General features: G+C 42.3%; 1 protein-coding gene across 5 annotated transcripts in view; it reads right to left on the minus strand.

The window, feature by feature from the left end:
• Positions 1-15,579, minus strand: part of LOC125894594 (dedicator of cytokinesis protein 3-like) — a 307,437-nt gene that overhangs the window by 189,840 nt on the left and 102,018 nt on the right. For all 5 annotated transcript variants that reach the window (XM_049586145.1, XM_049586135.1, XM_049586126.1 and 2 more), the window contains exon 2: positions 7,957-8,040. In XM_049586145.1, coding sequence (XP_049442102.1) covers positions 7,957-8,040 — 84 coding nt within the window. The remainder of the gene's footprint in view (positions 1-7,956; positions 8,041-15,579) is intronic.

Genomic DNA, 15,579 nt, shown 5'->3' on the forward strand with positions numbered 1-15,579 from the left:
AATGCAGGTTCAGACTGAACTCATTATGAATACAGCATTATATAATAAACGCAGTTTTCCATCATGCCATTAAAGCAGCCAAATACGAGTCTTAAATGATACTTCATATCCCTGTAGAGCTCACCTCAAGCTAGTTTATGAAGAAGGGAATTGCTTGTTGATGCAGTAATAGTAGAGAGGGCGTTTCACATTGTAATTACAGTTATGACAGTGATTTGACACAAGTGTGAGCTGCAGCTGAGCCGCGGAGCTCACTGAGAGCACAGCATCCTTGCTTCACACAACACTGGCAATGCACAGGTATTGACTGATAAATATCAAGTCAGTACACTGTGCAAACATTTATGAGAAGCAGGCCACCTATCACCATGGTTACTTTATTGGTTGTCATAGCAACAAATAAAGAATACTTAAGAAAACTTGATCAGAGGCATCGGCACTGTTAGAATCAGGTTGCCTAACAACCAGCCACTTTCCCATCTTTCAGCTATTTTTGGATATGAAACAGTTGTTGTTTTTTTTTTTAAAAAAAAAAGTACAACTTGGCTGATGGTTCTGACACACGTCGTCGCTCTCTGCTCGCCTGGCTGATATCTGAGGATGCCAAGATATCACCTAAAGCTCAACCCTGTGGTGATGCCAATTTGGACGGTGAAGCACTTGGGTGTAACCCTGGATGACGACGTGTCGCTCCCTGCAAATATCGCAGCAGTAGCTCCTGTTGATTTCTCCTCTACAACATCAGGAAGATTAACTCTTTCTTCACAGGGCAGCTTCCTATCTCCCACCTCTACTACTGTAACCCCCTCCTTGCTGAGTTCTGCCTCCGCCATCAGACCTCCGCACTTCTTCTCTGTTCACTTCGTTCAAGCCATGGTCAAACCCTACATCCTGGCCCACCCATCGCACTCCTCAGCTTTGGGACATTTAACTGTCCCATCACTCAGACGAGCGTGTGGTCGCTCATTTCCGTTGAGGCTCTTCTCGGTTCTGGTCCCACGCCATCACAGCAGAGTCACTGCCCATCAGGCTAAAAAACACCTTTTACATTAAACAAACAAAAAAAAACAAAAACCCTGGTAGCACTTCCTTACATCTCATTTCTTAACAAACAAAAATAAACAACAAAAACATTTCTAATCACTTGTACTGTTGCACTGAACGTTTTACCTTTAGTTATTTGCACTTATTGTAATTTGCTTTGGACAAACGCATCTGCCCAGTGAATGTTATGTAATGAGATGATTTCTTTGTTCAGAGGAAACCACTCATTCCCAAGCTGTTATCCCTGTTATTCTCCATCATCCAGGTCATAGCAATCTTAAGTGCTATATCATAGGCAACTGGACTTGTATGAGTTTCCTGAAGACATTTCACCTCTCATCCAAGAGGCTTCTTCAGCTCTAATGGACTGACATGAAGTCACAGGCTTTAAACCATGTGTGGGTGTGAACCTTTACAGAGTCGTTGAGGTCACATGTGAGTTGTTGACCCATCTGACCATTATGTGTGTCATTAGGGTTGTCGCTAAATGTTAAAAAGTCTAATTTCATGTTGTTTGCAGGAAATAAGAAGCACGACAATGAGCACATTGAACTTCATATTCATAATGAAGAAACAATCAAAGTTTCATAGACATGTTTTCTGAGCACAGTCTCACTCCGAAGTCGATGAAATCCGGTGCTTAAGCAGTGACTTAAGGCATCAGAAACTATTTTATACTATCTTCATCTATACTATTCTTTAAATCTGTACATTTGTATTTAAAGTGAAATATGAGATTACAGATTTACCTTTTAGTTTTAGATATCTTTTTTTTTTTTTTAATTAACTCACAATTCCTTAAATACACAGCCAGGTGGGCTTAGAATCCTTTATCTTTGGTCAGTTTTCTATCAAATAATGTGGAGTTGTTTTATGGGATGAAAATGTTTCTTCACTGAATTCTTCTGTGTATTTGTACAAAAAGAGACTTAGAAATGCTCTGCTGTCAAATTAAAAAAAAAAAAAAAAATTTGATTTACCACAACACTGATCACTCTTAGGAACTGCTGTTCATGCTGTTAGTATACTAGTAGTATATATAGGAATTACTCAATATTTAACTGTAATATTTAACTGTATAAAGTGACATTTTTCTTAATTCTGATATTTAAAATGTATTGATGATTTTGACTGTTGTATTTTACCACTTCTGTATCTTCTGGTTAGGGTTTTCATAGAAGCCTGTACATGTTTCTACCACACCCTCACATTTTATATTTTTCATTCCCTTTTGTTTTGTGTTTATGTATGTGAAACAAACAAATAAATAAATGAATACATTTTTTTTACATACTGGTTAAATAAAGTACTTTTTGGCGTGGGGGAAGGTGTCAAGTATTTTGAAGTCAAAAAGCTCAGGTCAAAGTGAAGTCACATGTCATTGGGGTTAAAGTCCAAGTCCGAGTCAAGTCTTTTTTGATTCTGTCAAGTTGAGTCCAAATCATGTCACTCAAGTCTACACCTCTGTAAACTGTCGTAGGTTAGCTGTAATGATAGTGGAGAAGAGAGGGCTTCAGTTGAAAGTGAGATAAACAGCTACAGTCTATTATAACCAAACATAAAAACATCTACTGGCTATGCAAAGCTGTTAATACCTTTGATTACTTAAAATGCAGCTGCAACATGTAGAAGACCACCAGCTAGTGGCTGCAGTTCAAGATTCATCAACAATGAACATGCACTTTGGTCGTTACTACAAAACCTCCCCTCAGGGAGTCTTCAAGTCGGTTAATACAGAAATTAGCCCACTATAAACAGTCACAGTTATTTGCGATGGCAACAGCACACATTAAATTGTCAGCCTTTCTGACCATCCTGCTACAGTATGTTGATTTCACCTCTGAGTCTGTTTCTATAGTCATAACTCTTCATCTGCAGCCTGGTTGTTTAATATTTCACAGTTGTTTATCAACAGCCAGCTCTCTTCTGAGCATTCACAACAGCAGCAGCAGCTTGCTATTAAAGATTTGTTACAGCTGAAAAGCCTCTCTAAAATAATGAGAGGCTGTTCTTAGCTGTGATTATGGGCTCTTCAGTAATGCTGACAGTACTGAGAGTCAAAAACTCATACTTTAGAATGCTGCTACGCCCTTAATCGAAGTCTAATGCTTTCTCAAGTGTTATGACTGTAATCTATATGTCAAGAATGGAACTGGGGGATTGCATTCCCGCAGCCTGGCTGCCATCTCCATATCACTGTCATTGCAGTCATTGAGTTTCCGTCTGGGGACGATAATTTTGCATTAGTGCAGGCAGAGGAGTGCTAGCCACAGTGCAAGAGGCCACAGGAAGCCAATTTAAAGAAAGATTTTCCTTCCATCTTTAACACTGGGTGTACTATCTGGGAAAAAAACAGCTCTGCAGTATTTCTGCAGCAGCAGAATTGGCAAAGATGACACACACACACACACACACACACACACACACACACACACACACACACACGGAGCAAGAGACACATATACACAGTCTAGATATATATTTTTAATTTTCATCCAGAAGTGAGAGACTCGTCATGTCTTAGTCAGCATGACTGCAGAAGGTTTTTGTAAAGGACAAATAAAACATGTTTACCTCGATATAAATAATTGCCAATTACACAAACAAACATTCTCTCATAAATATCTGCTCTGCACTATTAGCCAACCATTGTTTGATTGTTTGGAGGGTACTTTCTAAAACTGTATTTGCATGTTTGGATAATGACAGCAGCTGGGGGGATTCTGAAATTGCCACGGGGACCTTGGACAAAAGTTAGCCCTGGCATGCCCTGATAATCGCTGTGTGTTCGGGCTGTGATGCCAGCCTGCGCCACAAGGGCTCGGATAATAGCCCATGTCCCTCGCTGGAGGGGTTGCATTTCATAATGAGGGCAAATTAGATGCTGATTGGATTGAATACGAGGCTGGTCAATACAAGCAGACAATAAGAGAGGAGAAACATGGAGGAGAGGAAGTGGGGAAGTAGAAAGCAAAGATAAAAGAATCAGGTTGGGAGGAAAATAAAGATGACTGGGGAGAGAAAGTAAAGAGGATTGTATGACAACACGGGGGGAGAAGGAAAGCAAACCCATGTTGTTCTCTATTTTCCATCAACTCAACATCCCCCCCCCCCCCGTCTCTCTCTCTCTATCATGGGCATCTCCCTCCCCGGATAAAGAAAAGGCCCAATCAGCTGCTGGCACAGGATCGATGGTAGCGCCCTGCCCAGCTGTGGCTAATGAAGCACATACTCACTCATTATCTGCAAAAGACAACACTTCCTGGCTTCAGACACATCCTGGATTGAGTTGCTAATTTCTGTGAGTCAATCTAGGAATAGAAATGGGAGTAACATCGGCTAATAACTTGGGCTGTCGTCCAGGCCTGTGCTGAGCTATTACAGGCTATTTGCACTCATTATTGGGGAGAACTATGGATGCGGCAATGAGTATTACTTTGTTTTAACTGCGCTCATTTGTGGCAACACAGCAGCGTTGTTGTAACACCTTTCTGTCTACTGTCCTCATGAGAATCAGGGGGCAATGGTCCTTGATCCACCAGGGCACAGAGTTACTGTGGCTCTGATTACTTATACCAAATTGTATTTGTTGTCTTTTAAGATAACAGAGGACTAAAAAAAAAGCTAAACTTTACAGTAGAGTACATTTTCAATAAGGCTACACAAAGTCATTCAGCAGTCTTTACAGGGACTCAGAAATTAAAGGTGAAGTGCATGATTTAGGGGGATTTGGTGGCCTCTAACGGTGAGGAGTGCAACCAGCTAAAAGGCTAGAGGTTCTTCAGGAGGGATTTACTCGGAGCTGAGTTATCCGCAGAGGTCTCGTCCTCTCCGAAACAAACAGACCAGGGGTCTCATTTATAAACATTGCATACGCACAAAACAAGGCCTGAAAGAGGCCTGAAAGAGGCCTGAAAGAGGTGTGCGCCACTTGGGATGTATGTAAACAGACCTGATGGGAGAAAATTTGACCCATGCTTATGAACATTTTGAAGATGGGAAACTGGCGATACAGGTGGTGAGGTAAAAGCCTGGTTGTAGAAATTGTCGAATATTTTTGGCACGCACCATTTTTGCTTTTGTCCATACCTACAGTTTTAGTATGGATCCTACGTATTGTTTTATGAATGAGACCCCTGGGGATTATAATTAGCAAAAACACTGAATAAAGCAGTTTCACGTTACAAATCACTGCATCTCCAACAGTGTTTGGCATGACAGTGTGGGCGGCTCATCAACCACCTGCCAATGTGTGCTCACGTTTCATTTCCAATAACTTAAGATCCAGACTCTCAGGAGGATTTTATCAGGAGCCAAATTATCCACAGAGGTCTCCTTCTCTCCAAAACAAACAGACCAGATTTAAATTGGCAAAAACACTGAAAAAAGAAGTTTCACATTACAAACCAGTGTAATTTTGATGCTGCTAGCTGCAGATGGGCTCGAATAGCCCTACCTAGAGCCCATGTTTGGATTTTCCATTCTAGGCTATGTAGAAACATGGCTGTTCCACATGGTGATCTCTGTAGATGAGGACCAGCTCCATACGCAGATATAAAGGCTCATTGTAAGGTGATGAAAACACAACACTTCTTATTTTCAGGTGACTCTACATTAAATGAAACATGCTTATTATATCCAATATATCCCTCTAAATCCTACACCCTGGACCTTTAATGCGGGAACTGTTAGTGGCAAATGAAGCACCATTTCCATGTAAGGGATAATGTATAGTGAGCTGGTGACTGTTGAAAAATAACTCCCAACAGGGGAATGGAACCCCGACGCGCAGCTATACTCAGCTTACTATACATTATCCCGCTTAGAACATGGCTTACTACTAAAATATTTAAAAAATAATAATAAATCTTTGTGATTTTTTGTTTCGGGGTTGTGGGAAGGGTGAAATACTCCACTCCATTTTCATCCGTCTTCAGCTCAAACGCATCCCTCGTCAGATCATGCTTCCCCTCTCTGCCACGTCTGGCTAGATGGAGCTGAACCTCAAACCACTCTCTTTACCCGCCCGCTGGCTGTGGTTGGTGACAGCGATGCCGATGACCTGATGAGCAGTAAGTCTGAGGCTGAGATGAAAATGCTGCATTTTGCCACTCAGATTCTATTTGGCCTGTGTGGACTAACGTTAACTGATTTTGATGCTCCTCAGTCTAAGGCCGTTGCTATGGCGTCCCTAGCAACGGAGCAGCAGAGCAGCGGTGATACCTCAAGAAATAAACACCGCAGAATTTTGTTGATTGACCAATGAGAATCAAGTATTTAAGAGTGCCATGTTCTAAATGCTGCTATACAAGTCTCCGAAGGTAAACCATCTTGACTTATCAGCTACTTTCAGCACTTTACATAAATATTATCAATACTGTTACATGTTCAATGTGCATTTCCTTCCTCATAGTGGCCAGAACAAAATGTTGGCATAATACGTTTCTGCAAACCACAAATATGTTACATTTGCACATTCATACGCATCATATCAACATTTCTAAAGTGACGTATATGAACTGACTTTGTTATTTGGAGGTGGAGGAGATGGTGGATGGTGTAACACCTAGGCTAGTGAGTCAGTGTGAGTCATTGCTGTGTTTCGGCACCAAATGTGGGTGCTCTGAGGTGACCCATTGCTTTTTTTTCCCAGCAGCTTTTTTGGCACATAATAAACAATCATAAACATCTGTAAAGCTGATTTTCTCAATATTTTCAGTAAGTTAACTTTCTAAATGCCCAGAGGGGAAACTAAACTAAAGTTGTGCATTGATTTCACCCATGTTTACTTGCTAGCAGTCTTGTTTTTTCTGACTTTGTTGGCACTTCAGCTACATGCTGGAAAAACATTTCAGTGCTACAGGTGGTCAAAAACTCCACACAGAAACTTAACGCCAAAATCAAAAAATGATACTAGGATTTATCTCGAGGACGTAGTTTGTATAATAAAGACAGCAGCGTGGAGGCAGGTATCTTACTGAGGTTGTCAGATGGCATTTATAATAAAATGTGTTTTGTATTTGTTTTTAAGGTCTTTGATGCCACCAGATATAAACTGGTGTCTCTGAAAAATCATCATGCTTTTTCAGGGACTGGTCGCTGTGTTTCCAGGGGCTTTATAGCTTTATATGAAGAGTGGATGTTTTTTACCAAGATTTTGCTGCATTTCTTATTGAGGTTGTCAGGTGGCATTTCTCATATGTTGTGCTGTGAATACCCGAGCCGAACTGAAAGGTGATCCTGTTTTCTTCAAACGAACCTCTGAGCAGAGATTTAAATGTTCCAAGGAAGATCACTGAACATCAGCACCGTGAGAGCAGCTCTGTGACATTAATTACTGTTATTCACGTTCACACTATAGTCGTTTGAAAATCTGATTACAGGTTATCAGAAGCACAACTCTAATGGCTCTTTAATCTGATGAGCGCGTTACAACTTTGGTAACTTGTCTGAATGTTGTTAATTTCTACAAGGAGAGGAAGAAATGTTTTACAAAAGCAGGAAGCCAATTAAAGCAGATCTGAAGCATCTCTTCCCCCTCATTTTATGGTGTGAAATGGGATTTTGACATCCTGTTGCAGAGCACAGTATAAAGCCATTATGCAGTTTCAGAACTCACAGTCCACATACATGTCGCATCTGTGCATAAGGCTATAACTTCTATGGTCCTAATTTTCTCTCAGACATGTCTTCCCTCCTGATCTTCATTCTCACTTTATGGATGCAAATGTTGCTGAAATAAACTTTCGAGGCAGAACAGTTATCTCTAACCCTGGAGGATGTTTACAGTGATCACTGGCACTTTAATGACGCTCCAGTACTGCAACAATGATCAAGGACATTTTTACTGCATCAAACACCCGCCCCCAGAGTATTTCATGAAGCTATTCATCAGGTAGAAAGAAGTCTTACCTTCACATTTCTCCAGAATCTGAACCGTCTCTCCCACCTCCAGGGCCAAACCCTGAGTCACTGAGCCACGGAAGTTGCAGATCACTGTGGAGAAAGAGAGAGAAGAAGAAAAGATGAGATCCTGAGAGTATGGTGAAAACATAAAACTCTGAAGCCCCTTTTACACTGGTTGTTGCGCCATTATTCCGCCCTGGGGTTCTGCACAAAGGGTACAATCACAGAACGTGGGGACTCAATTGTCTGTCTTTAAGCCAACAGTGGAGGTCATAACAGCGCCGAATCAACATCTGTGTGAAAGGGACAGTCAGCAGGACAGGCCCATGGACAGGATGGGTGTGATGTTTTGACAACGTGTTATGTATGTCATCCTCACCAGGAGATTTAAAAAGCAGCTAGAAGCAGTTAGCAGATAACTCAAAGACGAAGAACAGAAACCAAAATATCTGAAAATTAAGAAAACAATGAGGTCTGGGAGCTCCTTATCCTCCAAACAGAGGACGAGATCAGTCACCATATAACTCAGATGGTAACTGATTGTTATTGCCATGTTGGCCATAGTTAATAAAGCACTGCAGACCATAGGCTGTAAAAATAATGGACATAGCTACCGTGATGTCACACAGTGGTTGATGGGCTCCCATTTTGAAGCCTCAAGTTTGGCATCACGGCCGTCGCCATGTTGGATTTTTGGAGCCAAAACTGATCATATTTGGGCGAGAGGGTGGTACTACAGAGGAGCGAGGGGTGGATCGGACTGAGAAGCCAAGGACACTACCGGAAGACAGCCTGTCACTCAAGACAGCCTTCCCTTAATGATGTGTAACTTTAAGCCTTAGTAAAATGTAAACAGGTGAGTTACATAAAAATTCACCCATACAGTCGTCATGAAGGGGGAAATAGCTACAGAGACCAGGCTGTAAACGTGTATTTCTGCTATTAAGTTGGGCATTTTACAGTAACATGGGGTTCTAAAGGGGATTGACTCGCTCTTGAAGCCAGCCTCAAGTGGCCATTAGAGGAACTGCAGTTTTTACCATGTTGGCTTCATTTTTCAGCCTCAGAGGTTGCAGCTTGCTGCCGATGCGTATGTTTTATGTCACACTAAAGGCCGACACTGTTGTGTTACATGTCACCGTCATCACGTCTCTTTGCTTCTTGGATGCGGGTATGCTGCTAAAAATCACACACTGGCAAAGTGTGACAAAGTCGTTTGGTTCTGTGTAGAAACGTCAAGGTGGCATAAAGAGGGGACTTTGTAGTGGCCTTACAGTGCGATCGCTCAATATAAAGGGCTTGAGACGCTGTCCTGAATTTTTGGAACACACAGCTCAAACATGAGAGTTTGGTTTTAGAATTGCAGGGCAGCAACTATTTTTATTCATTATTAATGAACCTAGATAATCTTTTATTCATCCAAAAAATCAATAGCAACTTCATTATTCAGCATAGTTCACAAAGCATGTGAATACCAAAGCTGTGCCCTCATCTGCTTCCATCCCTTCCACTGTCACTGTCACTGTCTGCCTGTCCCGTGACAGCAGCATGACGTTAGCATCAGAGCTTGACTGAACATCAACAGTCCGTGCTGTACCAGCCAGTGCTGATGTTAATAATCCCCATGACTGCACCAGTGCACTCAGAAAACAACAGCAGAGCTCATTCCAGTGTTGCAGTCACTCTAAGTCACTCCATACAGGACTGAAATATATTAAATATTGAAATTTCCCCAAAGGTAAGATGTACTTCTGCTCGACCTTTAAAGTTTAAACCCGTCAAGAACACACTTTCATCCTCAGCCAGAAGTAAAGAGTGTGTAGAGATGTAACTTCAGTAAGACAACAGAGGGAACTGTTCCCAAAACTACAGTTAAATCATCCCACAGCAAGAAAACATGGATTACCAGAACCATCTGGAAACATAGACAATGACAAAGCAGCAGTCTACAGTGCACGAAAAGCCAAAAAGGACTAAACACAGACATCATGTGACACATAAATGATTGGCTGATTGCTTATGAAAGGAAAGAAGTGGCTGCTTCGAATGACGATCTACATAACTGATACTACATTCGAACTGTGTTGGATTTTGGGTAGTGGCTGTTTTAAACATGGCGTGGTGCCCAGATGTAATGACAAGTAGTTTATACTATTTTTCATTCTTCTCAGAGAAGGACAGTGTGCAACAATAAACAACACCAGGAGATTCATTAATGCCAGGTGTACTGAGACGCTCAGAAACACTTTATGGATCCCCGGAGGGAAATTGGGACGACAAGTATGATAAAAGAAGAAAGCTCTAAGTTGGAAAGAAATAAGAAACAAGCAACTGCAGAGGGCTGCATGCACCCTCAGCACATTCACACAAAAGAAACCAGGGATGCACCGATTTATTGGCCACATATTGGTTCAAACCAGGAAACCTTTTGCTGTGAGGTGACAATGCTAACCACTGCACCACTGTGCCACCTATAAAGATGTCAGATGTAAATATGCCACAAGTGCATCTGCAGGACAGAGTGAAGGAAGGAAGGATGACATGGTTGATGATATGCAGAGGTCAGAGGACACAGTTCAGCTTCCTGGTGGCCTGGGAAGTTTCTATGAGTCTCTATGTGTTGGACTCAGGAGACATTTGAGTGCATAAGTTACATAAGAAACTTAATGCTGCAGTTTAAGGTTAAAATATTCTAAGGAAGTCCAAGTTTTTGAACACATGGTGAGAATATGGTCATCAGTACCTGCACACTTCTCATATGTTGTAAATTGCTTAGTGGGAAGTCACAGATCAAACTGTTGCCCAGAGGCAAACCAGCACTTCTCACTTGTCTGGTGTCCTTTTTTGAAACACAAGTCTTTGCGGAGGTGAGCTCGGGCCGCGACAGCAGTCTGTTCTGAATGTAGAACAAGATCTTCTGTTCTGTCTTTGTTTAACTGGCTGTTTCCATTAACTCTCTTTGTGTCCGTCGGTCTGAGGTCACAGTGGTTTATCTCTTATTCAGCCCGCTGTGAATCAACCTTGAAGACAAAGCCAACTTTATGGTCAAGGCATGGTCACGCTCCTCAAGGCCTCATGACCGCCACTCCGTCCGTCATCAATGCCACTCTCCGTTTGTCTCCGTCTCTATATATAGTGTCCGGCTGTTATTGCAACTGTTGGTCTAATAGTTTACAAATCCTGACAAATCCCTGGTGTTAGAACATGCCATTCACTTTGTCTCTAACACTTTCTCATTCTGATGAGTTACACTTCATCTGATGGCAAAGTGCTCTGCTGTCTTACCCAGGCACACACAGGCTTACAGGCATACAGTTAGGGATGCACAGTATATATCAAGCCAATAGATTATCAGCCGATAAAGGGAAATTTATACTATTATTGTTATTGCGATAATAAAATTATTAAGATAAATAAGGCCCATAATGCAAAGGCAAATTGCTTTTACTGACTTAACTGGTGCAGCATCTACACCTCCAATGAAGACAGAAGGGTAAGTGCATCATGCTAACTAGAGAGCCAAACATGTTGTCGCCAGTGTGGTCTGATCCATTTCTGTCGCTGCCATTACACTGACTAGATGCAGTGCTGAAGGACCGTCCAAGGAGCCACTGCCTTCCTGGGGAACGGTCCGTCCAGTGTCAGCCAGGTTAGCTCCAGCTAACACAACAGCATCGGCTCATATCCAACACTAAGCTGTTTAAGGATTCCAATAAACCAAACCAACAGAGAAAACATCTTTCTCTGTCATTAAGCCCGTTAATAAGCATAGGTAACGTTGTTGACATCTAAGTCTGGCAGGTCAGAGTTGACATGATGGCCATGAATCAATGTATGGGAAACACCAAGCCTTTATTTTTGTATTGTGCGATGCTCTGACTTCAGTTACTTGTGTGTATACATTGACATGTCGGATTTGTCACAACAGTTTTTTGTTTTTGTTGTGTTAACAGTAGTGATGTCAGTTAGATTTGGTTAGAGCTGTGTATTAAACCATCTACCTTTGCTCACTACATCTTATCCTTTCTAAAGGCCAAAACACACCAGCGCCATGCGACATGCGTCAAAACAGACACCCCCATTATTCTTTATTTACAAACCCATACCAGCAGCGTGTCGACGCAGGTCGATGTGACGCGCTGCGGTACTTCTCGCTATTGTCCTATTTTCCAGCGTCGCCGCCCTTGAATATGCGCTTCTTTTTCAGAGAAAAGCCTATTTTGTACTTCCCAGCTCCCGTAGTAGTAGTTCTGTTGAAGAGCAGAGAAGAAGAAGTTTGGCGCCATCTATCGTTTGTTTTACAGTCGTTGTCTGGTTGTCGTGGTCGTCCTGCATTGTGTGTTTTCTTTCTTTTCCTGCATCTTTTTCCTCGTCTTTTGTCCTATTTGGTGGTTGGGAACTAGCTAGTCAGATTACCGCCACCTAGTGGAGTGGAGTGTGCAAAATCGGGTTGACGCCCCGCAGCAAAATGCTTTCTGTGTGTGTGTTGGGGCGGCACTTGACTCACATCAGTGACGCCACTGTAATGTGACGCCGCCAGTGTGTTTTAACCCCTTTAGTGTGCACACACTAAAGGTTATGAAAATCGAACTTGTTACAAAGGTTTAGTGATGGATGAAAGTTTTGGAGTCAGTGTGTAAACGTGATTGACACAACGTGAGGTTGTATTGCTTTTTAGACGTGCTGAGTGTACAAAGATCTTTAGACACAAAAACATGGGAAAATCGGCCCTTCAAGGTTTACAACTTTAACTTTTGTGTCACACTGATAACAGAGACAGTTTCAACTAGATCACGCACACACACACCCACAACAACAATCTGTAGCTCGAGCTGCTGATTGTCGTCTGATACTTTGGCAGCGAGGACACACACCTCACACCTCATGGCGGCGGGATTGTTTGCGTCTGTCTCTGTCTGACATCGTCTCTCTGTCACTGTCACCATCTGTCTCCTGATCATCAATGCCTCTCTCTCTCTCTCCAGCATTGTCACCGTCTGTCTCTCTGTCATTCATGTCACTCTCTCTGTCACTGTCATGCTCTGGGTCTCCATTATCAACGCGTGTGGCATTGTCACTGTTTTGAATTCTGTCACTGACACCCCCTCCCCCCCCCCCCACCGCTCTCTCTGCATCTCTCATTTGTTCACTGTAACCTGCTGTCATCACTGTCACTCCGTCACTGTCGCTGGCCTTGTCACTCTGTCATTTGTTTGATGCGACTGTCAGAGACCCCGTCTGTTCTCACTCTGTCTTCCTCTCTTGCCCTGTGCTCAGACAAAATGTGGAACATAACAATATTGATTAAAGCTGAGTCCATGAAAGGAGGCAGAAGGAGCAAGATGGATGCAACCGCAGAGTTCACACTGAGTTCAGGAGCAAAAGGGAAGTTCACCTGCGCTGGCCCAAAAGTACTCCTCCGCTTCTCTGCTGTTTTTAGTTGGGACACTGAAACATTTTACAGTGTTGACCTATAAAAACTCTCTGCTGACTTAAGCCCAGATCAGACCAAAAATTTGAGACGAGATGAGTTAAAACTGGCAACTACTTGCAATGCCCCTTTCCCTCCTCCACGGCGCCAGCCTCTTTTCCAAATATGGTCATTTCTGGCTGCAAACCAAAACAAGATGGCGATGGCTGAAATGCTGAACTCAAGGCTTCAAAACAGGGGTCCACACTCAATGGGTGACGTCTTGGTAGCTACGTCCATTATTTTTGCAGTCTATGGTCTGCCTTTAATAAAAGTTATGAGCATATGTTAAGTTAAAGGTAGGGTCTGGAGGATTTTCCAGTTGCTGTTTGTAAACACACATTCAAATTTGGCCCCTCCTATCAGGCTCAACTCTCCCGGGTGTACGGAGCCCGGAAGTACGGAAAAAGGCTTCACAGAAGAGGTTCAGGCAAGGCTCGCGCTGGTGCACGCTCGGACACGCTCGGGCACGGCACCTGCGCTCTCTCATTGGCTGGGGAAATCTCCGCCCAGAAGCGGTCCGAGCTCACAAAAACATCAAAATACAGTTAAAGGGCAGGAGCTCTGCAAACAGAGTCACCACCACACATGAGTAGAAGCCCATAGGTGATGATTAAGCAGGATTTCATTTGTATATGTCTATATTTATATTTATTCTATATTTATAAAATGTCCCGATCAGTCAGTCTCGTTCCTGCAGTCTGTTACACAAATGATTGTTTTCAAGGTTACGTCCTGTTTGTCTCCTTTTTCGTTGCTTTTTGACTAATCACATCTCACTGTTGTGTTTAGAAGACATAGTCATGACTTACAAAATAAAAGTCTTAAATCTCTACAGCGGTTTAATAATATAGTTTGTTCACAACCCATTTACTATATCCTGTTGAGTCATCAAATACGGTATGCGCTCCCTGAATAATAAATGATTTTCGAGCACATGATTTTAAAGTTAAGTGGAAAACACAATCTGCTGTGGCGGTGATTCATGAGTGTGACCTAATGTTCCTGATAACAGTGTCATCTTACGCCAAAAACACACCAGGCAGCAGCGAAGCGTGGCTCGCCACAATAATTACATTATTCTGTGACCGGGAGGCGTGTTCATGTGTTTCAGGCGAGAGCAGATTCTTTGTAACACATGTCAACATGTTACAGGAGTAAGGGACTCTGTTTACTGATTGGCTGTGGCTGTTCTCTGGCCACAGTTTGCTGCAGAAAGTTAAACAATTTCCAACTTTTATTTTGGCCACACTTCACCACAGAATCAAACGGCTGCAGCAGCTTTGCACTGCAGCTCACTGCCGGCTGCACTTTGCTGCTGCTTGTTGTGTTTTCTGGTGTTAATGCCTGAAATCAAACCATCAGAATTAAATGCACTGCTGGTTCTTTTTTGGGACACAATAGAAACAAGAGAACTCCTGTGGATTAATTCATTTGCGGACCTCAGAAAGAACGGGACTATAACTGCCATTGCCTGGAAAAAAATAATAACCCCACCAATATCTGCATAGAAATTTAATAAAGCAAGTTATCTCATCTATCTTATCGCAGTAAAAGACATTATAGAAGACACCTGGAGTACTTAATCAGAGACTGTGGCAGACGCCATGACGACATTATTATTTACAGGACCAGATATCTCCTCAGTCATCAGAGGGGTTTCACCTAATGGCTGCGAGTTAATCAAAAGCTTTACAGCTTAAAGATGAAAGTTATATTGCACAAGACGACCATCCAGTCAGTGTGGATTAAAATGTGGGTCACATCTTCCAGATTAAATTAAATTCTAGCCAGTCAACCCCAATATAGGCCTGGATTATTGTGTCATATGGATTACTGTTAATTTGTTATGTTGATCTGTTCTGTACGACATCTATTGCACGTCTGTCCGTCCTGGAAGAGGGATCCCTCCTCAGTTGCTCTTCCTGAGCTTTCTACCATTTTCTGGGGAGTTTTTCCTGATCAGCTGTGAGGGTCCTGAGGACAGAGGGATGTCGTATGCTGTAAAGCCCTGTGAGGCAAATTGTGATTTGTGATATTGGGCTTTATAAATAAAATTGAATTGAATTGGATCTGGACCAGTCTGTAATCTCCAAAAATCTGATTATGATTCTTTCTATTACATAGAGTGTATCTACCACAGACTGTGAAAGTAATTT

The sequence above is a fragment of the Epinephelus fuscoguttatus genome, linkage group LG1 (assembly GCF_011397635.1).
Source record: "Epinephelus fuscoguttatus linkage group LG1, E.fuscoguttatus.final_Chr_v1".
NCBI lineage: Eukaryota > Metazoa > Chordata > Actinopteri > Perciformes > Serranidae > Epinephelus > Epinephelus fuscoguttatus.